This window comes from Ochotona princeps, chromosome 20 (genome assembly GCF_030435755.1).
Source record: "Ochotona princeps isolate mOchPri1 chromosome 20, mOchPri1.hap1, whole genome shotgun sequence".
NCBI classification, from domain to species: domain Eukaryota; kingdom Metazoa; phylum Chordata; class Mammalia; order Lagomorpha; family Ochotonidae; genus Ochotona; species Ochotona princeps.
Genome location: NC_080851.1, coordinates 29,664,131 through 29,690,130, shown reverse-complemented (window position 1 = coordinate 29,690,130; position 26,000 = coordinate 29,664,131). Strand labels below are relative to the sequence as shown.

The 26,000-nt window shown below is 44.7% G+C and overlaps 1 protein-coding gene and 1 non-coding gene across 8 annotated transcripts; both read right to left on the bottom strand.

The window, feature by feature from the left end:
- Positions 1 to 564: 564 nt before the first annotated feature.
- Positions 565 to 18,879, bottom strand: TRA2A (transformer 2 alpha homolog). 7 transcript variants are annotated; one of them, XM_058678203.1, is made up of 9 exons: positions 18,668 to 18,879; positions 9,301 to 9,606; positions 8,886 to 9,019; positions 7,303 to 7,468; positions 6,194 to 6,382; positions 3,379 to 3,494; positions 2,141 to 2,269; positions 1,522 to 1,589; positions 565 to 1,410 (listed from the first exon to the last, which is right to left on the bottom strand). In XM_058678203.1, exons 4-9 carry the CDS (start codon positions 7,333 to 7,335, stop codon positions 1,400 to 1,402), a joined length of 546 nt encoding a protein of 181 aa, XP_058534186.1. In that variant the 5' UTR covers positions 7,336 to 7,468; positions 8,886 to 9,019; positions 9,301 to 9,606; positions 18,668 to 18,879; the 3' UTR covers positions 565 to 1,399. The 7 variants fall into 7 exon arrangements, with proteins under 7 accessions (XP_058534186.1, XP_004582500.1, XP_058534187.1 ...); XM_004582443.3 differs by having other exon boundaries at positions 9,312 to 9,606; XM_058678204.1 differs by having other exon boundaries at positions 9,528 to 9,606.
- A 3,362-nt stretch (positions 18,880 to 22,241) lies between these two features.
- On the bottom strand, positions 22,242 to 22,348 carry LOC118758184 (U6 spliceosomal RNA). Its single transcript, XR_004995577.2, has one exon. It is a non-coding gene; the product is annotated as a U6 spliceosomal RNA (small nuclear RNA).
- Positions 22,349 to 26,000: the final 3,652 nt, after the last annotated feature.

The following is a 26,000-nucleotide window of genomic DNA, read 5'->3' as shown; positions in this document are numbered from 1 at the left end:
CTCCCCCCAACCAAATCACCTCAGCTCCTGGTAAACCACCACTCCGGTCTCCTAGACCTTTCCTGGGCTGGGTTATTCCATTTCACACGTCATCCAGGCTCACATTGTTGTGAATGCTGAAGCCATCACTGCAGGAAGCTGGCATCAGCAGTGGAGCTGAGCACCTAGGCATTAACGCAGTGTCTTACCCACCACACCAAACACACATCCCAATTGATCTAGATCAACAGGCTGGCAGTGTGGCATGACAAGTTACACTACCATGACTTGTGATATCTGATATGGGCACTGATTTGAATCCCAGCTCCTCACTGGCAGAGCCTGGGTCTCTGCCATCCATGCCATCCATGTGGGAAACAGATGGAGTTCCAGGCTCCTGGTTTCCACCTGGCCAACCTTGGGCTGTCATGGATATTTATGCCATGATGCAAGCACCTGTTTCTCCCTTGATTGGTCAATTATTTTTTTAATGCAAAATTCCTCCAGGGACCAACAACTGAATGTGCAGAAAATGAGTGGGTCCATAATCAGCACTTATATTCCCATTATACCACAATAAAGAGGCAACCCAATTTTCGAAGAAATTATCTTTTATTTGAAAGACTACTACTTCCCCTACGTGTATCCTCTAAGAACTTCTATACTCCACAACAGCCTGCTTAACCATTATCCCAATACCAAATTCTAACAGCAAATTATACAATTGCTCTATGTAATAAATAAGGGTTGTCCTTCACTGATTAAGGGAATACGTAAACTTCAATAATTTTAACATAAAACTTATACTTTTAAGTATATAAGCTTTAACAGATGCATTTGAAATATAGCATTTTCTGTAGGCATCCACAAGTTTCTCGTATCTAAAAAGGACTTTTTATTTGTAAGAGTTTGGAAGTTGGCTCTTTAAAAAAGAAACATCCAAGTATTTTCTTCTATAACTTCAAGCTTTCTACACTTAACTATTTCTCCCATGACACTCCAGACAAACCTGACATGACTATTTCAGGTGTTCTTATGTTCCCCAAAATAAACGAAATGAGCTGGATGAAAACGTAAATCTCTAACACAATGTGTAATACAACATCTAACATAATAGGAGGTCTGTAACCTCATTTTCCTCATTTGATTAGCTAGGAATTAATCCTCTGTAAAAGCAAAGAAAACCCATTTACAAAGCATAACACTGGGGTTTTGTTTTTTTTCTTTTTACTCAAGATATTTAACTACTCAAAATGACAATTACTTCTTTAAGAGTACAAACAAAAAGGGTGGAAAAACAGCAACAAAACCACGATATGTGGATGCTAAATAAATTTTTTTTATGGACCAGGAAGGATTAGAAGCTAGAGGAAATCCAGAATTAAAAGGAGCAAAAAAGTCCTTAACTGCAACAATTCCATTAATAGCGTCCTGAAAGAGAAAAAAAATTTGTTAGGTTTTTGACTATTAACTGTCACCACACATCCCAGTGTTCTAAGTGACAAACTAAAACTAAAAATTGACACTGCAGAGTTCACATACTTGGACTGTAGGAACGAGATCTTGACCGTGACCTGTATCGACTGTAGTAAGGAGATGGAGATCTTCTTCTGTAAGAAATAAGAAACTGCTCAACACAACACATAACCAATCCACTAAGGCAGACGAAAATTAAACTTTGCTGCTACTAAAAATGATGATGTCCAAGAGAACAATCCTAAGTTTTCTGTGTGCTATTGGCCAATAATAAAGTTAACTTCAATTTTCAAAGGTTTTTGCTTTTACTTATACTTTTTTTTAAAAGATTTATTTATTTTATTACAAGTCAGATATACAGAGAGGAGGAGAGACAGAGAGGAAGATCTTCCTTCCGATGTTTCACTCCCCAAGTGAGCCGCAATGGCCGGTGCTGCGCCGATCCAAGGCCGGGAACTGGCTTGGGCCGTCCTCCTGCTTTCCCAGGCCACAAGCAGGGAGCTGGATGGGAAGTGGAGCCGCCGGGATTAGAACCGGCGCCCATATGGGATCCCGGGGCTTTCAAGGCTAGGACTTTAGCCGCTAGGCCACGCCGCCGGGCCCACTTATACTTATTAAATACAGAAATGCCCAACAACACTATTTTGGTGTAATTTAGAACAGAAAGCTCAGTTTAAGATATTACCTGTACCGGTAATCATAGTCTTCGTATCTGTCATAGCCACGGTCGTATCCTCTGTCATAGTAAGAGTCCCGGCGTCTCCCACCACCTCCGCCTCCACCGCCTCCACCTCCGCCACCTCCACCACCACTGCTGCAGGAGAGGGTGAGATACATGCCAGTGTGAATGAGTCTCTTACAGGATCATTTATTACAAATTAGCAGATTTATAAAAAACGGAGAAGGGATGAGAGACAGAAAACTACTCCTACATCCACAGATTTCAGTTCTCTGGCTGCTAATTGCTTACATACATAACCAAGAATCTTTCCTCTGCAGCCTCCCAAGCCACCAGGTCCTTTCATGGAGGTGCAGTGAGGCAGTGTAACTCTGTTGAATGTCTGCAATCAACCAAAAGGTGGCAAATAACTGGCAAGGAGAGCTAATCCTGAACACAACAACTTCAGCCTGAGGTTCAACTCCTCAGCAGTGAATTTACATTCTTTGTTGTGTTGCTTTCATCAATGTCTAACCAGAAGCACCCTAATTTCTTTCTTTCTTTAAACATACAATATGAATCTGAAAACCATCCTTACCAAAATTCACACTTTACCCAATAAAGATTCAAATTCAATGAAACTCTTCTTCCACTCAAAGGAAACAACTGTGCATATTGTTTCATTGTATTTCTAAAAACGTCTAACACCCTGTATGTTTGCTCAATTTGGAAAGTGCGATGTCTTTTAAAGAAACATTGAAATAAATAAAAGCTGCACTATGGGGCTGGCATGGTGGCTTAGCAAGTTATGGGTCCGCCTGCTGCACTGCCATCCTATATGGGCAGTACTTTAAGCCTTAGCTGCTGTACTACTGATCCAGCTCCCTGCTAATGGCGTGACAAGACAGCCGAGTATGGCCTAAGTGACTGGGCTCTTGGCTTTGGACCAGACCAGCTCCGGCCACTGAGGCGTCAATCAGCAGTTGGAGGATCTCTGCAACTGCCTGTCTGATAAACAGAGTTTACTGAAAACAGTTTTACACACATCCCAAGCAGCAATAAACACCGTTTTCCTATTGGTATCAAGAGTAAGGAATGTACTTGGAGAGTTTTAATTTGTCTTCCTAGTCAAATATACAAATATATAAAATTAAACTTCAATGCCAATTATGGGGGGAGGAATAGCACTATCTTCCAGTTGGTCACAAATTTGCACACTCATGGTCTTCACAATTCTGTTAAGCTTAGGAAGCAGGAACGCTTACTGAGTCGGTCTGCCCATGTAGATGCCCGGTGTAGGTGTGTGCGCTCTCTTGGTGATGGAATAGTCCACACGAATTCTTCTCCCATCCAACTCCATGCCATTGGCTCTTTCCATAGCCTGTGAAGTCCATCAGGCACAACCAGTCAGGCAAGATTCACACACCAAACACGAAGTGTATTCTAATTAAATTATGAAAGTGACACAGTAACATTGTTTCTACAGATGACAATAGACATTTCTAGGCCAAAAATTGGAACATTTTAATTACTTGACCCAGAGAACAGTTTAAAATCCAGCCCAAATAAGAGATACTGTCTCACTGGGGTAGGTGTTTATCCTAGCAGTTAATGATGTCTGCATCCCATTTCAGAGTACCTGTTCTGACACAGGTATGGCTGCTGACTCCAACTTCCTGAGCAGACAGACCTGTTGGCTCAAGTAATCTCCTTTCTGCTACACATGTGGGAGACCTGGATAGAAGGCATGTATCTATCTGGGGAGCTGTACCCGCGTGGGAGACCCGGAAGAGGTTCCAGGTTCCCGGCTTCGGATTGGCGCGCACCGGCCCGTTGCGGCTCACTTGGGGAGTGAATCATCGGACGGAATATCTTCCTGTCTCTCCTCCTCTGTGTATATCTGGCTGTAATAAAATAAATCTTTTAAAAAAATTAAAAAAAAAAATAAATGAATAAACCAAAACAAGCAAAAATCAAAAAAACCAAAACAACGTAGAGATGGGGCCAGAGTAGTGGCATAGCCAGTAAAGGCACCCACACCCTGTCCCAGTTCCACTTCCCATCCAGATCCCTGGGGAAGCAGTGGAGGCGGCCCACATGCTTGGGTCCCTGCACCCATATGAAAAACTCGTATTAAGCTTCTGACTTTCGGCCTGGGGCTGGCCCAGCCCAGTTGGGCCCCAATCCTGCCACTCAAATATACGAGACCTGTCTACAACTGCATGGGGAATGAAACAGTGGATGTAATAAATCAAGTTTTGTATTACAAATAAAATGTCTCCAAGTATTTTTGTTTTCAAAAGAGTAAGGAGTTCAAATGTCAATCTTCACACATCTCTGTCAAGAGCAGTGTTAAGGTGCAGACTTTTCAGCAAAACCACTTCAGAAAGCCTGTGTGAAAACCAATGTGCAGCCTCAGACAAGGAAGCACACACCTTAGGCAAAGTCTATGTAGCTCCTGAAGCTGCCAGTAACTGCCTTTCAGCTTGGGCCATTCAAAACAGAAACTCCAATTTAGCTGACATTCTAAACCACTGTCCTGCATTCCTTAGAGAACATATCACCACCTAGTGAGTTCAAATATAAAGGAACTTTTAGCCTGCAAAGCACTTGCCTCCAAGGGCACAGGTTTATGTCCTGGTTGTTCCAAGTGTCTGTCACTCACATTGGAAACTTGGATGAAGTCCCTGGCTCCAAACTTTGGCCAGCACTGGCTACTGCAGCCTCTGGGCAATGAACCAAAGGATGAAGATACATTTCTGTCTCTTCACCTTTCTCTTTCAAGTAATAAGCAAATCTTAAAAAAAAAAAAAGGGCCAATTTGACTGAAAATTATTGCAAGTATAATTTTCTTTTTAAGTCTTACAAAAAGATTGCTTTATTTGTTTGCTTTAACAAGTATAATTTGAAAAAATACATTTATTTTCATAGGAAAAGGAGATTTGGAGATTTTTCATTTGCTGGTTCACTCCCCCCATCCCCAAAATGACAACAATGGCTGGAGCTGAACTGATCTGAAGAAAGTGCCTCTTCAGGTTCTCCCACATGTGTACAGGGTCCCAAAGCTTTGAAGCCACCCTCCGCTGTCCTCCAGGCCACAAGCAGGGTGCCGTATAGGATCCTGGCACTTCGAGGTATTCAATTAGCCAGCTGAGCCAAAGTACACCTCCCAAAAGTAACAATTCTTTCCTTTTTTTTAATTTACAGGTTGTAGTAACTATTAGGAACTAAAAAAGGAATTTTAAAAAAGCAAGTAATTTTCAGTTTTACAAAAATCAAACTCAACCATGTTCTTCACTATCAGCGTAAGTATCAGCCCCACAAAATCTTTTAAGCATCACTCAGAGACAGGTGTCCCCATGGAACTGCTGGGGTTTGGTTTGAGTTCTGGATCTGTTTCTAATCCAGCTCCCTCTTAAAGAGGGAAACCTGGACTAACTTGCGGCCTGACTGGTCAGGCCTGGCTCAGCCACAGTTGTTGCAGTCATTCTGGGAATTAACCAACATTAAGATTTCCGTCTGGTCTCTACTTTAAAAAAAAAAAAAAACCACAAATTTTAAGAAAAGTTGCCATGGGCCGGCATAGTGCTGAATAGGCTAATCCTTCACGTTGTGGTGCTGGTATTCTACCTGGTCACTGGCTCGTGTCCCAGATGTTCCACTTCCCATGTAGCTGTTTGCTTATAGCCTGGGAAAGCAGGCTCAAGTCCCTGGGCTGCTGCACCTACACAAAAGTCCCAAAAGAAGCTCCTTCCTGGTTCCTGACTTCAGCTTAGCCTTGCCCCAGCAAATTCTGTCCATTTGTGGATTTAATCATAGGATGCAAGAGCTCTCCATTTCCCCCTTCTCTGTAAAAATCTGCCTTTCAAAAGAAAATTAAAAATTACTTTAGCCATCCCATTAAGTCAGAAACAACTCAATCAGTTTTACTAAAAAGTTAAATACAGAACTGAGTTTGAATCAGATTCAGAATTAGAGCCATGTTAACGAAAATGATTAATCAACTTCTTTTAATAGCAACTTAATACTGTAATTATTCACATTAAGCATTTTCAAAGTGGAAAAAAATAGCAGATTTACCTCCTTTGAGTCATCTATTCTCTCAAAATAAACAAAGGCAAATCCTCGTGATCTCCCAGTTCGCTGATCATAAACCACATTGACACCACTCAACGGTCCGTATCGAGAAAATACTTCACGAAGATCTCTCTCTGTTGTGTACAAACTGAGGCCAAAAACGCCAAGACAAGTGTTGGGATCTGGATTGGCCTATTGAATGAAGATGTTATTAAATATTAGTTTTTGATCAAAAATCAAATTTAAAAAAAGTATCTCGCTTAGGAAAGAACACCTGTAGATTTCTAGTCCTCTGGAATCAAAAGTCAGAGCTAATGTAGATGAACCCTGTTTACCTACACATTCTTCAGAACACACTATGCTGGCAGACAAAGAGCATGTCTGCTCTCCAGCCTAGTGACTTTCAAAACAAACCCTACAAAGCCATTCTTAGTTTTATTCAAGTGTTTTATCGTTCTCACAAATTTGTGCTTAGTCTGTCAATGACAGATCAAGGACAAAGCCCCTCGGTCATTTTAGTGCCGCATGTGGGCAACCTTGTGTGCTGATTCAGGGCTAGCTTCTCTACTTCCAATCCAGCTTTATGTTAATGTGACTGGCAGAGCACCCACCTGCAAGAAGCTCCTGGCTTCAACATGGCCCAGAACAGCAACTGAAGCCATTTGGAGAATAGACCAAGATAAAAGATGTCTAATATGCTTTGATTTTTTAAAGATTTACTTGTATTGGAAAGGCAGATTTACAGATAGAAAGCTCTTCCATCTGCTGGCACACCCCCTAAATGACAACAGCCACAGCTCACCTGAGCTGAAGTTGGGAGCTTCCTCTGGTTCTGCCATGCAAAGCTCAAGTTCCCAAGGCTTTGGGCCATCATCTACTGCTTTACCACAAGCAGGGAGCTGGATTGGAAGTGGAGCATTCGGGACATAAATTGGTGCCCATATGGGATTTCCGGCACTTGACAAGGTGAGAACCTAGCCAAACTGAGCCATCACACTGGGTCCTTTATGTATTAGTCCTCAACAACAGTCTAGCTTATAATAAGCAGAGTATGCCAGGGCCAAACACTCAGAACATACCAAAGTTTAACTTAACTTTTATCAGCCACATACCCTGCTTCCCGTGTGTCTTCTGCGGTTAGACATGGGAGAATGACTTCGGCTCCTCCGCCGCCGGTACTCTGGCGTATATGATCGACTTCGAGATCGTCTCCTGTGAGAGTGAGAGTGGGATCTGGATCGAGTGTAGCGTCTATGAGAATGCCTCCTGGATCTCGACCTTGAAGGAACACAATTAAGTAAAAAATGCTGCAACAAAATATTAATTCATGCATCATCTAAATGCCCAAGTCAACTTAAAACAAGCAGGGAGAGAGAACCTCATTACTTCATTCCTCAAATTGCTGTGATGGCGGGAGCTGAGGTCTGAAGCCAGGAGCTTCCTCTAGGTTATCTACACATATGTACAGGGGCCCAATACCTGGGCCACCCTCTGTTGCCTTTGCAGGCCCATTCGCAGGAACTGAATGAAAGTGGGGTGAAATTGACACCCTCTGGGAAGCGGCCCTACCTGCTCTGCCTTACTGCAGGCAGCCTTACTGGGGGTGTGCCAGTCACTGCCTGTGACTGTGGTTCACCTGCCCAGCCACACCTAACCAAAGTGCAATGCTTGACATCAAATCAAAATCCGCAGGAACAGGATACAGATGAAATCCTTGTCTAGACAACTTTATTTTTTTTTAAAGATTTATTTTATTACAAAGTCATATATACAGAGAGGAGGAGAGAGAGAGAGGAAGATCTTCCGTCCAATGATTCACTCCCCAAGTGAGCTGCAACGGCCGGTACACGCCGATCCGATGCCGGGAACCAGGAACCTCTTCCCCGTCTCCCACACGGGTGCAGGGTCCCAAAGCTTTGGGCCGTCCTCAACTGCTTTCCCAGGCCACAGGAAGGGATCTGGATGGGAAGTGGAGCTGCCGGGATTAGAACCGGCACCCATATGGGATCCCGGGGCACGTTCAAGGCAAGGACCTTAGCCGCTAGGCCACGCCGCAGGGCCCGGGAAATCCTAACACTTTTAAAGCTTCTCAAATTATTCGGAATAATAACCAGTACCACAAATATACATCAGCTTTGCCTGCACTAAATTACATTCAAGCCTTCCATGTAGAAAAGGGCCTTATTGTTGTACAATATTGTTGGCATAAAACTAAGCACTAAATCAAAAGTCAGGAATATAGAAACCTGGGCCTGGCACAGTAGCCTAGTGGCTAACTAACATCCTTGCCTTGCAAGTGCCAGGATCCCACATGGGCGCTTCCCTTCCAGCTCCCTGTCTGTGGCCTGGAAAAGCAGTTGAGGACCGCTCCAAGCCTGGGTACCCAGCATCCCTGTGGGAGACCTGGAAGAAGCTTCTGGCTTCTGGTCGGGTCAGCTCTGGCTACTGAGGCCACTTGGACTGTGAACCAGTGGATCGAGGATCTTCCTTTTAGATCTGACTTTCAAACAAAACAAAATTCAAGTGACAAGAACTTAGTTTGTGATAGTCCAGAATACATCTACTGCATCTCAATCCCAGTGTAAGGAAAACGAGTTTATTATTCTGAGTCTAATGAAATGTCAAACGCAGACAAAAGGATTTGTGCAAAACCCAAGGAGGAGGATATGTTAGGTAGTATTAGCAATACACTTACCTGGATTTTGATCTTGATTGAGAATGGGATTCAGAGTGTTTGGAAACCCGTGACGGACTACGAGATGCAGACCTGCTCTCCGATTTTACACGAGCAGGAGTTCCCGTTGGAGATTTTGACTGAGAGCGAGACTCCTAACAAAGAAGACAGTATTACAAATGGCACTGGTCCCGCAAGTGCCTAACACCTAACATTTAAAGTACCGTAATTATTTATATTGATTGCTCCTGAAAAACAAATGGTTAGGCAATACCCTCCAGAAAAAAATTTCCGCTCCTTAATAACCCCTTGTTAATACTGCTAACTGTCCTCGACAATTCCCTACTTGAACCAGATCACCAAATCTCTATTAACTAAGTAATCATGCAAATTCATCTACAACTTGATCATACAGACACTGGAACATAAACCATACATTTACTTAACCTAGGACCCATTCATTCTTCCAGATTCTTTTAATTCTACTTCACTCTTGCTTTCTACTTCTCTTCATTCTTCATTGAGTTTTTCATTTTTCATACTTCGTGTATTCTTCCCCAAACAATTCAAAATAGCCTTAAAAAAAATTCAAGTGCTTCTATCTGACCAATCTTCTGTTCAATTTTTTCCCCCATTCAATTTTAATTTTCTGATCTTTAATACTTTTCATTAGCCTTCTTTTATCTTGATTTATCTTCCACATTCTTGGAAAATACTCTTCAATTTCTTCACGAACATTAACCTTAATGGAAAAAGAACATTTAGTATATTTAAGCACGTGGGGAATTATAAAACTCTGCTGGAGTTCAGAATGTTATCTACCAAATGGAAAAGCCAGCAGGTAAAGTGCAAATGACTAATTTATTAAAAAAACAAACAAAAAAAACAATTTTATAGTCTTTAAAATTGTTCAAAAGCCTAGCTTCTAACAAATAATTCACTGAATTTCTCTAATTTTTTTAAACAATATTTTCACCCTCCTCCCCTTTCATATTTCATTCTACTTCCTAAAATGCAAACAAGTTTAATAGAAATACTTAATTCAAACATAAATCTAACATTAACTGTAATCCCCTCCTCCCACCTAAGTGGTAAGTATCCACTATTTTATAACCTGGATTCTTAGTGATCTTAAGCTATCACCAAGTCATGTTAAACCAAGATGTGGTAAAAGCAAAGCACCCCAGGCTGAAGGATTCGCACACATCTATCTGAACTCACGTTACAGCACCCATGCAAGGTTCATCATAAATTACCAACACCACCTCCCAATTTTGGTTGGCCAAATTTTTGCTCCTTCTGATTGAACAAGAAAAATAAGCTCTACAGACTAACCACCATACTAAAAGATAAAGGGGAAGAGGACGCATACAAAACTTAAAAATGCCCTTCCATGCTATAAATTCTTAAACTAAGTATTTTTTTTAATACTCTCAGGTGAGATCAGACCGGATCAATTACTATCCCCTTTCTAACAGGAATTAAACTAGAGACAGCAAATGCACCGATAACCAGCCAGATGATAGGTGCCTCTCAATGGGCACTGTCGCAGCCTGCTGCTTGGGGGAGTATGCAGGAATTCTTGACAGGATCAGGAGCTCAGGCTGAGGCTGCTGTCAGGCACTGATGCACAGCACAGCCAGCTCCCACACAAAGGTCTCAAAGCTGTCAGCAACATCCTTGTCGATGTCCACCCAGTATTGTGTGCCACCCTGGGCAGGCTGTGCCCACAGCTTGTGAAGGACATTTGTGGCATCAGTCAATATAAAGTGTTTTTTTTTACTACTTATAAAACACTGTATTATCAAATGAAATACAATGAGCAAGTTACATAAATTGTACTATAATTTTTATGTTCGGTTCTGGCAGGTTTTTTTTGCATCATCTATACTTTTACTCCCTTCAAAGACTATATCCTCTAATATCCTCCATCACCAAACTGGTTTCTGAAAAGTTGGATGGAATCGAAGCTCCAAATAAAATAATCTAATGAATACTTTTGCCTTCACATATACTACTTATGACCAAAATAAAGACAGTTTGGTTTCTCTGTCCATTTAAGCTGTTATTTAATAATCACCCCATCTCAGCAATACCACAAGTTTTTATTATTCCTCTAAGGTTATTATACAAGTTTTTAATAAAAGCTCTTAAAAATTTCTTCAATACCAAAATATTTATCAAGAAATGTACTAAAGTCACTATTTCATTTTTTTCAGATGGAATAAAAATGAAAGTACACAGCTATTTTCCCATCAGTACTTTTTCCATTTTGGCTATCTAGAATAAGCCTGTCATGCCTCAAATACTTTCTAAATTCCTGCAGAGATGCCTGAAACAAGCAGGCAATTTAGTTCTTTTCATTCACTGAAACTGTAAAAGTAGTCTACCCATTACTTAAAGAAAAAGTAATACTTAAAGAAGAGACATCATCTGTGACTGACATCTCACAGGCCTGCAGGAACTAACAGATGGGCCCTGATATATTTTACTTCTCGGACAGACTTCACCATGAGAACTCAGATTTGTTGGCCATGCGTCTCCGGTCTTTCATTATTAAATATTTTCATTTTTAATCAAAGGAATTGATGAAATTATCTGGGATTTCAAAATGAACCGAAACTGGGCCCGGCAGCATGGCCTAGCGGCCAAAGTCCTCGCCTTGAACGTGCCCCGGGATCCCATATGGGTGCCGGTTCTAATCCCGGCAGCTCCACTTCCCATCCAGCTCCCTGCTTGTGGCCTGGGAAAGCAGTCGAGGATGGCCCAATGCATTGGGACCCTGCACCCCCGTGGGAGACCTGGAAGAGGTTCCTGGTTCCCGGCATCGGATCGGCGCGCACCGGCCATTGCAGCTCACTTGGGGAGTGAATCATTGGACGGAAGATCTTCCTCTCTCTCTCTCCTCCTCTGTATATCTGACTGTAATAAAATAAATAAATCTTTAAAAAAAATAAAGTTGTCTAGACAAGGATCCTACACCACAGGTTTTAACAGAAATCTAAAGTAGGCCTCTAGTCTGTATAGAGACAAAGTTCTCAACAAACCTGCTGCAGCATGATTTTATTCTGGTGCCTGTCACACGCACTGTTGTAGAATACAACAGCCCTTACAGCGAGTAAAGGGAAGTCTCCTAATTCATAAAGTACCAATACAAATGCTACATTTTGACTCATTCCCATGTGAAGGCTGAGCAATCCTGCCAAACTGACACATATACCAATTTCAGTTTCTCAAACAAGATATGTTTCTTACTAGCTTATGAAACGAAATTTATTTCCATAGAAGCACACAGGTGCATTTTGGTGGTTACACTTCCTAAAGAGGGGGAGGGGGAGGATAGGCGATATCTACAGAAGGCTAACTTTTAAGCTGATAATAGTGGCTCCCCATTCTGCTGAAGTACGACAGGAGACCTCACGTCCACATCTTTAGGCTGATGAAAGCTAATACTGCCATGCTCTTCTTAAATTAGAATCAACAGGATCAATCCCTTAAAAGGAAAAAACATTGTTGCCCATATTTACCACTTTTTTTTAAAAGATTTATTTTATTTTTATTACAAAGTCAGATATACAGAGAGGAGGAGAGACAGAGAGGAAGATCTTCCATCCGATGATTCACTCCCCAAGTGAGCCGCAACGGGCCGGTGCGCGCCTATCCGAAGCCAGGAACCTGGAACCTCTTCCAGGTCTCCCACATGGGTGCAGAGTCCCAACGCATTGGGCCGTCCTCAACTGCCTTCCCAGGCCAGAAGCAGGGAGCTAGATGGGAAGTGGAGCTGCCGGGATTAGAACCAGCGCCCATATGGAATCCCGGCAGGTTCAAGGAAAGGACTTTAGCCGCTAGCCACTGCACCAGGTCCCGTATTTACCACTTTCAAGCACTAAATTTAAAGCAGCCTTTTTGATACCTTCAGAGTACCATGGTCTTCTCCTTCCCCTTTGAATCTGAGGGAAGATGTATGAGAACTATGATCTGCTGCTTCAGTGCCCACATGACCAAGATGGCTTGGGCTGGTGCTTAAGCAAGGGATCAGAAACTTAACCAGTTCTCCAAATTGGTGGCAGCAACCCAACTGAATCACCTCTTCCAGGATCTGTATTATGCAGCGCAAAATGGCTGCCCGTAACACAGCCTTTATTACAAAGGTTCACACACACTGTGTTTATAGTCTTTACCTTGGGGAATGCCTAGTTTGAGCCAGGTGCAAAGTTCCACTCTCATCTCCCACTTGGGTATCCATGGCCTTCCAGGTACACTAACAGGAAGTTGGATCAGAAACGTGGAATAACAGGACTTAAACCAGCACTCTGACAAGGACTGCCAGGGCTGCAGATGGCTAACTTAACCCTCTGTGCCAGAATGTTGGCCCTATATATAATCAATTTTAAGCTCATGCTTTAATTGGGAAATTGGTCGCAAAATTTACCTTCTTTTGCACAAATTTTAAATTTCACAATCAAATGCAAATCTCAAAAAGCTAGTACATGAGCAGCAATTTCAAAGGTACAGAAAAAGTAACCCATCAAGAACTAAACACGGGGCCCGGCGTGATAGCATTGTGGTTAAAGTCCACACCTTGCACGTGCCAGGAACCCATGTGGGTGCCGGTTCGTATCCTGGCAGCTCCACTTCCCATCCAGGCTCCCTGCTTGTGGCCTGGGAAAGCAGTCGAGCACGGCCCAAAGCCTTGGGACCCTGCACCCGTGTGGGAGAAGGGGAGGAACTCCTGGCTCCTGGCTTCAGATTGGCTCAGCTCCAGCCTTTGCGGCCACCTGGGGAGTGAACCATTGGAGCGAGGATCTTCCTGTCTCTCCTCTCTTTCCAATTAAAAAAAAAAAAAGTTTAGTCATACCTAAAAAAAAAGCCTGTAAACAATGAAAACAAATCACCAAGAACGTGTCACAACATTGACTTAATGTTCTTCTGATGTCAGAGTATTTATGAAGATGACAGGGCTTCCAGTTTCAAGGAAAACCCATAACTTACTCCATCTCAAACCAGATCTATTCACCTGCATCTGTTATAGAAAACTGGGCAGACAAATCAGAATATATACAACTACGTACATGTGCAGTACGGTAAGGGGGTTCACATTTCATTATTCTCTCAACTTTCCTAGTGTCTACCCAAGTTTTCCTCATCTGATCCCTACCACTTTGGTCCTGCTAGGCTTGTTAAAGCTGTATGGACATACCATCAGCATTCTTTCAGTACTTGAGTGCATACTTTTTACAAGGATCTCAGGGATGAGTTGATGCCCAAGCATACTGTCACATGCTTTTGCACAGCCAGTTCTTTGTTACAAAGTACAGGCATTTATGGCAGATCAGTAATATTAGTTATGTACTACTGAGATCATTACTTCGTACCACTCCTTTCCAAATTTTTTATCCACAATGAACAAATTAGGACACTTCAGTGCAAGACTCTCCAACATAAAATATTTAAGTATCAACAAATTTCATTAAGCTTACTCCCTGCTTGTGATCTGGGAAAGCAGTCAAGGACAGTCCAAAGCCTTGGGACCCTATATCCATGTGGGAGACCTGGAAAAATCTCCTGGCTTCAGATCAGCTCAGGTGTGGCCAATAGGGGAGTGAACCAGTGGATGGAACATCTTTCCCCTCTATGTAAATCTGTCTTTCCGATAAAAATAAATCTCAATTTCAAATTAGTACACAAAAATTAGTGCTCTACTCTTCACTTTTACCAATCATCTCACATGAACAAGGGTAATTCCAGCAATCTCAAAAAGAACAAGTGCCAAAACGGAGGCAGAAATAAGCATTATCTTTGTTCAGCTGTACAGTATCTGGATTTTTAACAGGAATGTAAAGATGGATCTCTAATCATTTACCTCTACTATAAACATTGGACCACTGCACCAGAGTGATACTGTCTTCTACGTTTTTTGCAAGTTAAAAAAAAAATCGAGTTGGGGCCTGGTGCAGTACCTAGTGGTTAAGTCCTTGCCCTGCATGTGCTGGGCACTGGTTCATGTCCTGGCTACTGCACTTCTCATCCAGCTCCCTGCTTGTGGATGGGAAAGCAAGACAGCAGAGTTGTAAGTCCTGGGCCCCTGCACCCATGTGGGAAACCAAGAAGGTCCTGGCTCCTGGCTTCGGATTAGGTTATTTTTGGGTATTGCAGCCACTTAGGCTAAAAATCTGTCCTCTACATCTGACCTTCCAATAAAAATAAGTCTTAAAAAAAGGTATGGATTAAAGGGGAATAAGGTAAATGAAGACAAATTTAACTTTCGTTTCCCCAAATTCCATAAGCTACTCTCTTGAGATCAAATCTTAATTATAGCTGAAGGTGAAGCTTATAAAAAAAGCTTTCAGTAAAAAGCGCTTCAGTATGAAGCTTATAACTCTTTACGGAAGGACAAAGCCATAGCAGAAGTGCTAACCCCTTTTCAATTCCAAAACACATTAACTTGATGTATACGTCCCAAGCAATTTGCTTTACAGTAGCTACTTTAAGGAACGATTATTCTCCTGAATCCTTTTTAAATTGTTTTTCATTGTTTATATCCACCAGAGTCCCATTTAGTTCAGATTTTCCTTCCTTAAATATTTTAAGTGTTTCCTGTTACGGCAGTATTTTTGTTCTTTGTCAATATTCCTCATCATTGCCCTGCCAGAATTAAGAACTCAGATTAGGGCCCGGTGGCGTGGCCGAGCAGCTAAAGTCCTCGCCTTGAACACACCGGGATCCCATATGGGCGCTGGTTCTAATCCCGGCAGCTCCACTTCCCATCCAGCTCCCTGCTTGTGGCCTGGGAAAGCAGTCGAGGACCACCTTGGGACCCTGCACCCGCGTGGGAGACCTGGAGGAGATTCCTGGCTCCTGGTTTCGAATTGTAACAGCACCGGTTGTTGCACTCACCTGGGGAGTGAATCATCAGATGGAAGATCTTCCTCTCTGTCTCTCCTCCTCTCTGTATATCTGACTTTGTAATAAAAATAAATAAATCTTAGAAAAAAAAAAAAAAACTCAGAGTAAGCTAAAATTCCTAAATACATAATCCAAAACCCCGCATTACTGCCTGCCTATTTAATGAATCTACCTCCAGGATTCCAGAACAACCTTCACACTGTCACACCCACACAACCAACCAGCATTCCTTTCCCCAGTCATAAAATGTAGGTACAGCTTTGTATTCCTACAGCTCACAAAATGGATTAGCTCCATTTTCTGACTTGTGTATTAACCTCACCACTTAACCATGCTCTTTTGTCCAGATTTGAAAAGTCCCTCTGCCACCTCAAATTGGGCCACAGGTTCTTAATTTCTAAGGTGCATCGAAAATTTGAGGCAGTACGTCCTAAAGTGCTATAAAAGTAGGCAATACTAGTATCCGTCTTGTTTCCTAAAGCCTGGTAGCTTCTAACAACTGATCTTCTGATTCAAAATACCCTCTTACTTGAAATGGGGTCACTATATGCTATTTATACTGTAGGTAACACTTAATAAACCCAATGCTAGGATGTAGCCTGAACCTGACCCTCACTATTGCAGCATTTCAACAGGTACCATCAAGTCTTCTCAACTATGCTTCTTGCATTTAGAGATCTTTTAGAATGAGAACACATTATCTGCTTATAAAAAACATCTGCTGGCTTATGGTTAGCAGGTGAAGTCACTTTAGTTTAAAAATCAAAAGCACTACCCTGCGCTAATTTGCTTTATGAAACAAATTTTAAAGAGCTTCCCAGGAAATTTTTTGGAGTTTTTATTTTTTAACTACAAATAAAGACAACTGCCTTAACTTTGAAAGATTAAAAAAAGACAGGTGAGTCTGGAAGGATTTGGCGAATTTACACTAAAACACCTGTGAAAAATATTTCTTGGCGTAGAAACAGACTTGGGGGTAGTGAAGATTTTTTTTTCCCTACTAAATGGTTGAACAAGATCCCACCCACTCTCCCTCACTTTCCCACAAACCAACACAAACAACCCCCACCCCACACAGTAATGAAAGGATAAGGAAGGATGGACGGAAGTTCTTCCTGTAGCACTGCCCCCATTTCCCAAAACAAGCAGCAGCTTACAATAGTTGCACTGCACGACTTTCAAGTTTTGTCAATACTGTCCATGTTACCCCCCACCCCCGGAACAATCAGCAGGTTCAACAAGCCTAGCACCCACGTTCAGAATCTGATTTTAAAAAATCCAATCTTACGGAATTAAAGATCGCAGTGTCTCTAACCTACTCCTCTGTACCTGAAGCTGAAGAATAGCCCGACCTGACCTTCCAGGGGATTCCACGTGTAACCTGTGAAGTCGCTAAGACTTCCAGAAAGGACACACCTCCCCCTCCAGGGTGGCCTCCTGGAAGTCCATATCCACCCCACAGCTGTGGCCCGCTTTTGTTTCCAGATTTCTTAAGTCACTTCATTATTCTTCACTACTGGGTAAACTCGGGAAATTTCAAACACTGGTAAAGGTTCTAGGACATTGAATCGGGGATAATGCATTCTTTACGAGGCTTACTTTCACCCCCCGCCCAACTTAACCAAAAGCTTTCTTGGAGGGGACTCTGCTGGGGCAGAGAAATAAGACCGAGCTCATCATTTTATGAGGGGATCCTTTCTGGGTGAAAGAACAGCTATACACGGACTAGTCATTTCTTTTTAGATACCGAGCTATGAAGTATGTTCAGTTACGTAACATCCACATAAAACAGGAGATGAATTAAATAAAATCGTAAAAACCTGCAAAGGAGTGGTCAATTTAAAAAATAAAGGTTACAGGCCCGGCGGCGTGGCCTAGCGGCTAAAGTCCTCGCCTTGAAAGCCCCGGGGTCCCATATGGGCGCCGGTTCTAATCCCGGCAGCTCCACTTCCCATCCAGCTCCCTGCTTGTGGCCTGGGAAAGCGGTCGAGGACGGCCCAATGTATTGGGGCACTGCACCTGCATGGGAGACCCGGAAGAGGTTCCAGGTTCCCGGCATCGGATCGGCGCGCACCGGCCCGTTGCGGCTCACTTGGGGAGTGAATCATCGGACGGAAGATCTTCCTCTGTCTCTCCTCCTCTCTGTATATCTGACTTTGTAATAAAAATAAATCTTAAAAAAAAACAACGAAAAAATAAAATTACACTAGGGAAGGCATTAGAAGTTGATAGAAAACAAAATAAAAAGGGGGGCGGGGAAAACCCAACCTCAAGGAAACGGACATATCACGTGTTACATATAACATTTATATAGCATTTTCACGTTCGCTGCGTAGTGGAGAGGGACAAGGATCCCTTACACAGTTCTCCCCCCGCCGCAGTCCTAGGGACGCTTTATGGGGTCGGTCGTGGACTATTTCCTTTAGGTTCGCGCCACCTTTTTTCGCCTTTCTAGAGGCGTCACGCCGTCGGTTCCGACAGAGACGCGGCCGCTCCCCAGTGGAAAGCCCCCCAACACCTAGTGTCCCCCGCACCCCGTCGGGCAGACCCCCGGCCACCCGGCTGCCACCTCACCTCACCAACCACGCTCGGGCCAGGGCACGGAAACCTTCCCGCCCCCTCCCCCGAAGGCGACTGCGGGAACCCAACTCCTCGCTGCGGAGAGAGGGGAGAGCAGAGGGAGAGCGGGGGAGGCAGCGCCAACCGCCGTGCCCGGGGAAGCTGTGGAGTCCCAGAAGCCATCTTGGGAATGACGAGGATGAGGGGAGGGAAAGCGACTTGCGATGGCTCCGGAGGTCGTTCCCACCTCCCCTCCCGCCCGCCCGCGCTCGTCCCCGTGAGAAACCCCGAAGCGTCGGGGCCGCCGCCGAAGACGGCTCCCGCGGCTTTGTACTCACTCTGCCCTCGAAGTTGTTCTCCTCAACATCACTCATGTCGACCAGGCGTTCTCCTCAGAACTAAAGAGAGAAGTCTCGGCTCGAGGGCCGACGGCCTAATGAACCCCGCTGACTGGGACCGTGGGGAGGAGGAGGAGGAGGAGGAGGAGGAAAGAGTCGGCAACAACGGCCGCTCCGCTCCGCTCCCGCTCGGTCACAGGCTTCAGCAAAATGGCGCCCGCACCGCCAGGAACCTCCTGCTTTTCCCCCGCCAGGGAGCGACGTCAGGGCGGGGCGGGGCGGGCGGCTCTGTGACGTCCGAGGCCCCGCCCTCCGGCGCGGCTTTGTGTCCGCGCGGCTTGGGCGCGCTTGCGCGTGCGCAGAGCGTGCTTCCCGGGCTGGGTGCCTCGAGGCTCGGGCTCAGTGACCGGCCCTGGGCGCTTCTGCAGGCGCGCGTCGGCCGCCGCGTCCTCCGCGAGTTACTGCTGGCGTTCCTTGACCTTAATCTGTTTAAATAGTGTTCTACGGGCTTCCGACGTGAGGTAACAGAAGCGACTGGAAGTGTTTCCAACATTTGTGCCTTGAGATGTGTGGTGCGAGAAATTCACACAACGCACAGATGGGGTAACAATGAAAAGCCACGGCTCGCCTCACGCCCTCCCCGCAAAGCCAGTAGTGTCCGTATTATTTTTTTCAATATACTTGGTTCCCCATTCGTCTTTTTGTAAATATTTGGGAGAGAGAAAAGAGATCTAACATCCATGGGTTCACTCATGAAATGGCGCCTAGTGCTATGTCCAGCGTGAATGTAGGGCTCCCCCAGCACCCCACTTGCGCCTTGTTTCCCAGGCACTTTAGTTGGGAGCTGGTGGAAAGTGGCACAGCCTTATCGCCAACCTTTCTACGCCTTCAAGGTAGCCTTCCCTGCACTTCTGCTGTTGACAGAAATCGCTTTTTAAATTGCATTCTTAAGCAGTTTTTAAAATAAGCGTTCTCTCTTTGCCTGCAGCGTGCATTGTGATGGAAAAGGCCAAAATGGGTTTCAATTGCCTAGTCTCTGGAAACTCAGTTCCTTGCGGCTGCAAGGATTGCACCCCAGGGGCAAGAGTTGAGCTATTGGCAGGGATTGTTACAGATAGAGAGGCACACAGCTGACAGGCCGCTTGTTGAAGGCCGAGATGAGCCAACCCAGCTGCTAGCAGTCTGGCCTCAGATCAAATTCGTGGGAACTACCTCAAGATTGCAATCCTGTGGGGGAAATCACGGAGCCCTCCCCAACACCCCTCCCCCCCAGGGATTCCTGATCCTCCAGTTGCTCTGAAATCCAATGCAAACCTTAAATCTAACCCAGAAATAGAGAATTCCAGAAAAAGAAACGCGAGTTTCCATGGAACAAAGAGCGTAATTTCAGTCGCAAGATTCAATCTGAAATCAAAACAGGCATGGAAAGGAGCGTCAGGGGCTACAAGCCTCTAAAAGCACGAGGTCAAATATGTACCTCATGGTTTCAATTCAAAAGGCAAACTTTTTTGAGACGAATGAGAAAAACGTGAATAAGGCCTGGGAATGCGGTAATGTTCAGAAATCGCTACTTTCATCAGTTATGGTAATGGAATGTTGGACATGCTGAACTTTCTGTACTGTAATATGACAAACATGAGGATGGCTTTAATGTAATCCAAGGGGAAAAATACGTGGGAAATGATAGCTCTTAAAATTAGATAATGAATGGGGCCCAGCATGGTGGCCCAGTGGCTAAAATCCTCAACTTGAACGTGCCAGAATCCCATGTGAGCACCAGGTTCTAATCCCGGCAGCTCCACTTCACATCCAGCTCCCTGCTTGCAGCCTGAGAAAGCAGTTGAGGATGGCCCAAAACCTTGGGATCCTGCACCTGCGTGGGGTACCCCGGAGGAGGTTCCTGGCTCCTGGCTTGGAATGGCTCAGCGCCAGCCGTTGTGGTCACTTGGGGAGTGAATCATCTGATGGAAGATCTTTCTCTCTGTCTCCCCTCCTCTCTGTATATCTGACTTTCCAATAATCTTTTTTAAAAAAATTAGATAATTGTAGGAGGACATTGTGACCGTAGTCAGCAAGCACAGGATTACAGTTGATGGGACAATATTTGTATGATAAACAACTGAATGGATGTCTTGTGTGTGACTGATTGGATATCCTTTGCATGAGAACAACTGTATGGCTACCTTTTGTATACCTGATGAGAAATCATTTGTATAAGAACAGTTGAGTGGGAAGTAATATACAAGGCAAAAGGACTTCCAAACTAAGGCATAGAAACAGTTGATGGTTCTGTTGATGAACTAAGTATCTCTACCCTAATCCTGTATGACCCTCAGCATATGAAGTCTGTTGCCCCTAATAAATTTTGGCTATTGATGATCAGTCAGTAGTCCAAGCATGTTATTATTGGCTCCGTGCACCAAGTCCATTGCTGCAGGACAGCGACAGATAATGGATGGGGAGTCTGTTTTATTCTGCTTTGTGTTTGAAGTGTTTCATAATGAAATTTACTTTTCTTTAGATTTATTTTTATTGAAATGGCAGATCTGATTAACAGAGAGGAGAGACTGTTGAAGGTATTTGTGTAACTGCTTTTCAGATATATAGATAAGTCTTTGCAGAGTGGATTATTTTTAGCCATGAAAAGGCACAAAGTAGTGGTAACCTGGTACAACATTATGCTAACTGAAAGAAGCCAGATACAAGAAGGCATGGATCATGTGATTGTATTCTTTTTTTTTTTTAAGATTTATTTGCATTTATTGGAAAGTCAGATATACAGAGAGGATAGATAGAGAGGAAGATCTTCTGTCCGATGATTCACTCTCCAAGTGGCTGCGTTGGCCAGAGCTGATCCAATCCGAAGCCAGGAGCCTGGAGCTTCTTCCAGGTCTCCCATGCGGGTGCAGGGTCCCAAGACTTTGGGCCCATCTGCTGCTGCTTTCCAAGGCCACGAGCAGGAAGCTGGATGGGGAGTGGGGCTGCTGGGATAGAACCGGTGCCAAATGGGATCCCAGTGCATGCAAGGTGAGGACTTTAGCCGCTGGGCCACCACGCTAGGCCCGATTCTCTTCTATAAATTGTCAGAAACTGGGGCTGCCACCATGCCACTTCAAGTTAAGTTTTCACCTGCAGCGCTGGTATCCCATGTGGACACCCATTCCTGAGTCCTGGCTGCTACACTTCCAATCTAGCTCCCTAATAATGGTCCTGGGAAAGCATAGGAAGATGACCCAGGTCCTTGGATCCCTGCATCTACATGGGAGACCTGGAAGAAGCTCCTGGCTCCTGGCTTCAGAACAGCCCAGCTGTGGCCATTGCAGCCATTTGGGCCATGAACTAGCAGATGAAAGATCTCTGTCCTTTTATCTCTGACAATCTGGATTTTAAATGAAAATAAGTAGATCTTTAAAAAAATTTGTTAGGAATGTGCAAGTTTACAGAGGAAGAAAGTAGACCTGGGATCATTATTGTGGTGCTATGAGTTAAGCTGCCATCTGCAATACTACCACTGAGTCCTGCAGCCAGTTGGAGTCCTGGCTGATCCACTTTTTCTTTCTTTTTTTTTTTTTTTTTTAATATGGAACGCTTCACGAATTTGCGTGTCATCCTTGCACAGGGGCCATGCTAGTCTTCTCTGTGTCGTTCCAATTTTAGTATATGTGCTGCCGAGGCGAGCTCATGATCCACTTTTTTTTTTTTTTTTAAAGATTTATTCATTTTATTACAGCCAGATATACACAGAGGAGGAGAGACAGAGAGGAAGATCTTCCGTCCAATGATTCACTCCCCAAGTGAGCCGCAACGGGTCGGTGCGCGCCAATCCGATGCCGGGAACCTGGAACCTCTTCCAGGTCTCCCACGCGGGTGCAGTGTCCCAAAGCATTGGGCTGTCCTCAACTGCTTTCCCAGGCCACAAGCAGGGAGCTGGATGGGAAGTGGAGCTGCCGGGATTAGAACCGGCGCCCATATGGGATCCCGGGGCACTTTCAAGGCGAGGACTTTAGCCGCTAGACCACGCAGCCGGGCCCCATGATCCACTTTTGATCAGCTCCTTGTTAATGCTCCTGGGAAGGCCACAGAACATGGCAGGATTCCCAGGGCCGCTGCACTCATGTGGGGGAGGAGATGAAGTTCTAGACTTCCGGTTCCTTGTAGCCATTCGGGGAAAGGCTTATAATTACAAGATGTCTTTTGCCTACGCCTTTTAAATCCTCGCTCCCAGAGAGTGATTGGCTTTTCTTTTAAGTCCTTTCGGAGATACTCTGTGTTTATAAGCTGATACGGAGAGTTTTCTTTCGCTTTTTTTAAACATTTATTTTTATTGGAAAGGCACATTTACAGAGAGGAGAGACACAAAGATCTTCCATCTGCCGTTTCACTCCCCCAAGTGGCCACAAACAGCCAGGTCTGAACAGATCCAAAGTCAGACGCTTCTTCTAGATCTCACACATGGGTACAGGGTCCCAAGACGTTGGGCGATCTGCTGCTGCTTTCCCAGGCCATCATCAAAAAGCTGGATCGGAAGTGGAGCAGCCAAGACACTAACTGGTTCCCTTATAGGATGCCGGCACGCTATCACACTGGCTGCTGGGTAGTTTTCTGTAAATGGCATATTTTAAAATAAGATCATACCATCACTAACGCAACTATAAATCATGTTTTGTGTCATAGTTTAGAACTTTTTTTTAAAGACTTATTTTTATTGGAAAGATTTACAGAGAGAAGAGAAAGAAAGATCTTTTGCCCGCTGATTCACTACCCAAGTGGCCGTAACGACTGGAGCTAAGTCGTTCAAAGCTAGGATCCAGGAATTTCTTCTGTGTCTCCCACATGGGTGCAGGCTCCCAAGGCTTTGGGCCGTCCTCCACTGCTTTCCCAGGCCACAGGCAGGGAGCTGGATGGGAAGTGGAGGAGCTGGGACACTAATTGGCACTCATATTTGGATCCCAAAACTTAAAGGTGGTAGATTAGCCTGTTAAGCCACTGTGCTGTCCCCCAGATGTTTACTTTATTTATGTGAAAGGCAGAGAGAAAGAAAGAGAGGAGGAGGAGAAAGTTCCCAACAGCTGGTTTACTCTCCAATGCCTGCAACAACTGGGGCTGGTTCAGTCTGAATTTGGCAGCCAGGACCTCAGTCTGGGTAATCGAGACCTGAGTACTTGAGCCATCAGTCTGGGTAATTGAGACCTGAGTACTTGAGCCATGACCTGCTGCTTCCGCAGTGCACATTGTGAGGAAGCTGCAGTTAGAAGTGGAGCCAGGACTCCTGCACTCCAAATTCGAAGATGGATGCCCCTAGTGGTACCTTCATTGTGCCAGACACCCAGTAGGAACTCAGGGTCTTCCACGTAGAAGGCAGGGATTGAAGCATTGAGTATCACCTGCTGCCTCTCATAGGTGACACACTGCCGGGAGCCTGGGCCAGAAGCAGAGGAGCAGAACACAAACCAGGCACTCCAATATGGGATGTAGTGCAAGCAATGCCCGGAGATGCTTTCGGGTGCCACAACTGAAGGGGTGCTGCTGGCCTCCAGTGGGGGAGAGGCGGGGATGCTGACACACAGCCCCTCCCCCAAGAGGGATCCACTCCCATGGGTCGGTATCACTGACTGCTCCCCCCATCCTCTGATAATGCTTGTTGGCGGGAGGACGCAGAGAGAGCAGCTTTCCTTTTTAACCGTAGCAAGCATTTCTCGCTGCCTAAAACCCTGAAGCAAGGTAGTCTTGGTGTGAATTTCTCATCAGATGTCATCACTTTGCCTCTCCTTACTGCTGCGCTCGGCAGGGTTTTGGCTCCTGTTCTGCTGTGTTAAATCCTGGTGATCTTGTCAGCTGCACAGACGAGCCTCCCGACACCCTGGACCGTCCTGGGAGCTGTAGGCCTCTGCCTCCTGTCTGTCACTCCCTTGCCATCACCACCGGCTTTCCCTTCACTCACAACCTCCTGGACTTTTAGCCCATCCTCACCCCCAGTAGTGTGAGTTCCTGAAAGCTTTGATCTGATTGGCCTGATCAGTCCAAGATCTTCCCAGCTATCCCCCATCCCTGATAAAATTCAACTATTCATCCACTCAGAGCTGCACCACGCAATTGAACGTAGCTGAGGAAAACCATCTGATTATGCTAAATGTGAGCTCTCAAAGGTCACGACTGCTAACCTCAAGGGGGCTCTTAATGCTCCCAGTCATATATTTCCCTAATATATTTGCTTTCTTCTCCTAGATAACTATTTTATTTCTTCTCTTTAAATCTTAGATCTTGTCTTTCCTTAAGCTCATTCCCAACTGCTGACCTTGCTTCCTGTTTTACTAGGAAAATAGGTGCCAGTGTCGTAGCCTCCCACGAAGCATCCGGGACACGAACTGGAGCCCTTATGGGTCCGGGCTGTGCACGCAAGGCAAACATTTAGCCACTAGGCTTTCGGACTGGGCCCAGAAAAGATTTTCCAGAAACTCCTACCACATGTACTCACACTGGTCATTCAACTCAGCTTAGAGTCTGTTCCTTGGAAGAATGAATGAGGTATCCCTGCTCCCAGCCAGGGCTGACTCCTTCCACTGCTGGGCCCACCCACACAGCCTCACAGATGATTGTTCAGTTTCAGGAATGTTGTGAGCTGCTTCTTAAACTGTTGGTAGCCTGAAATCAGCTATGATAGGAATATTCATATCCTGAAAGCTTGCAAATTGGTACTCTTGCTCTCTGTTGTGCTGAGCCGGTTGCTAAGTGTTTGCTTCTTGCCTATAATACTTTCAGAAATACGTACAATGTTGTTTTATGCATTCAAAAATTTCTGTATAATTGGGTGAATATAGTCAGCTTTCTGATACAACCTTCCCTCTATAACATTGTGGTTATGAGATGCATTCTGGTTGATACGTGTTACTTTGTTACATTCCTGTTTTTAAGATAAAAGAGCTTTCCACAAAACAATTTATTAATTTAAAGGCAAAAAGAGGGAGAGAGGGCCCGGTGCAATAGTCTAGCAGCTGAAGTCCTTGCCTTGCACGCCACCGGCATCCCATATGGGCACTGGTTCTAATCCCGACAGCCCCACTTGCCATCCAGCTCCCTGCTTGTGGCCTGGGAAAGCAGTGGAGGATGGCCCAAAGCCTTGGGACCCTGCACCCACATAGGAGACCAGGAAGAGGCTCTGGGCTCCTGGCTTCAGATCAGCTCAGCTCTGGCTGTTGAGGCCGCTAGGGGAGTGAATCATAGGAAAGAAGATCTTCCTCTCTGTCTCTCCTGCTCTCTGTATATCTGCCTTTGCAATAAAAATAAAATAAATCTTCAAAAAAATGGGGGGAGAGAGATCGAGCTTTCCTCCTCT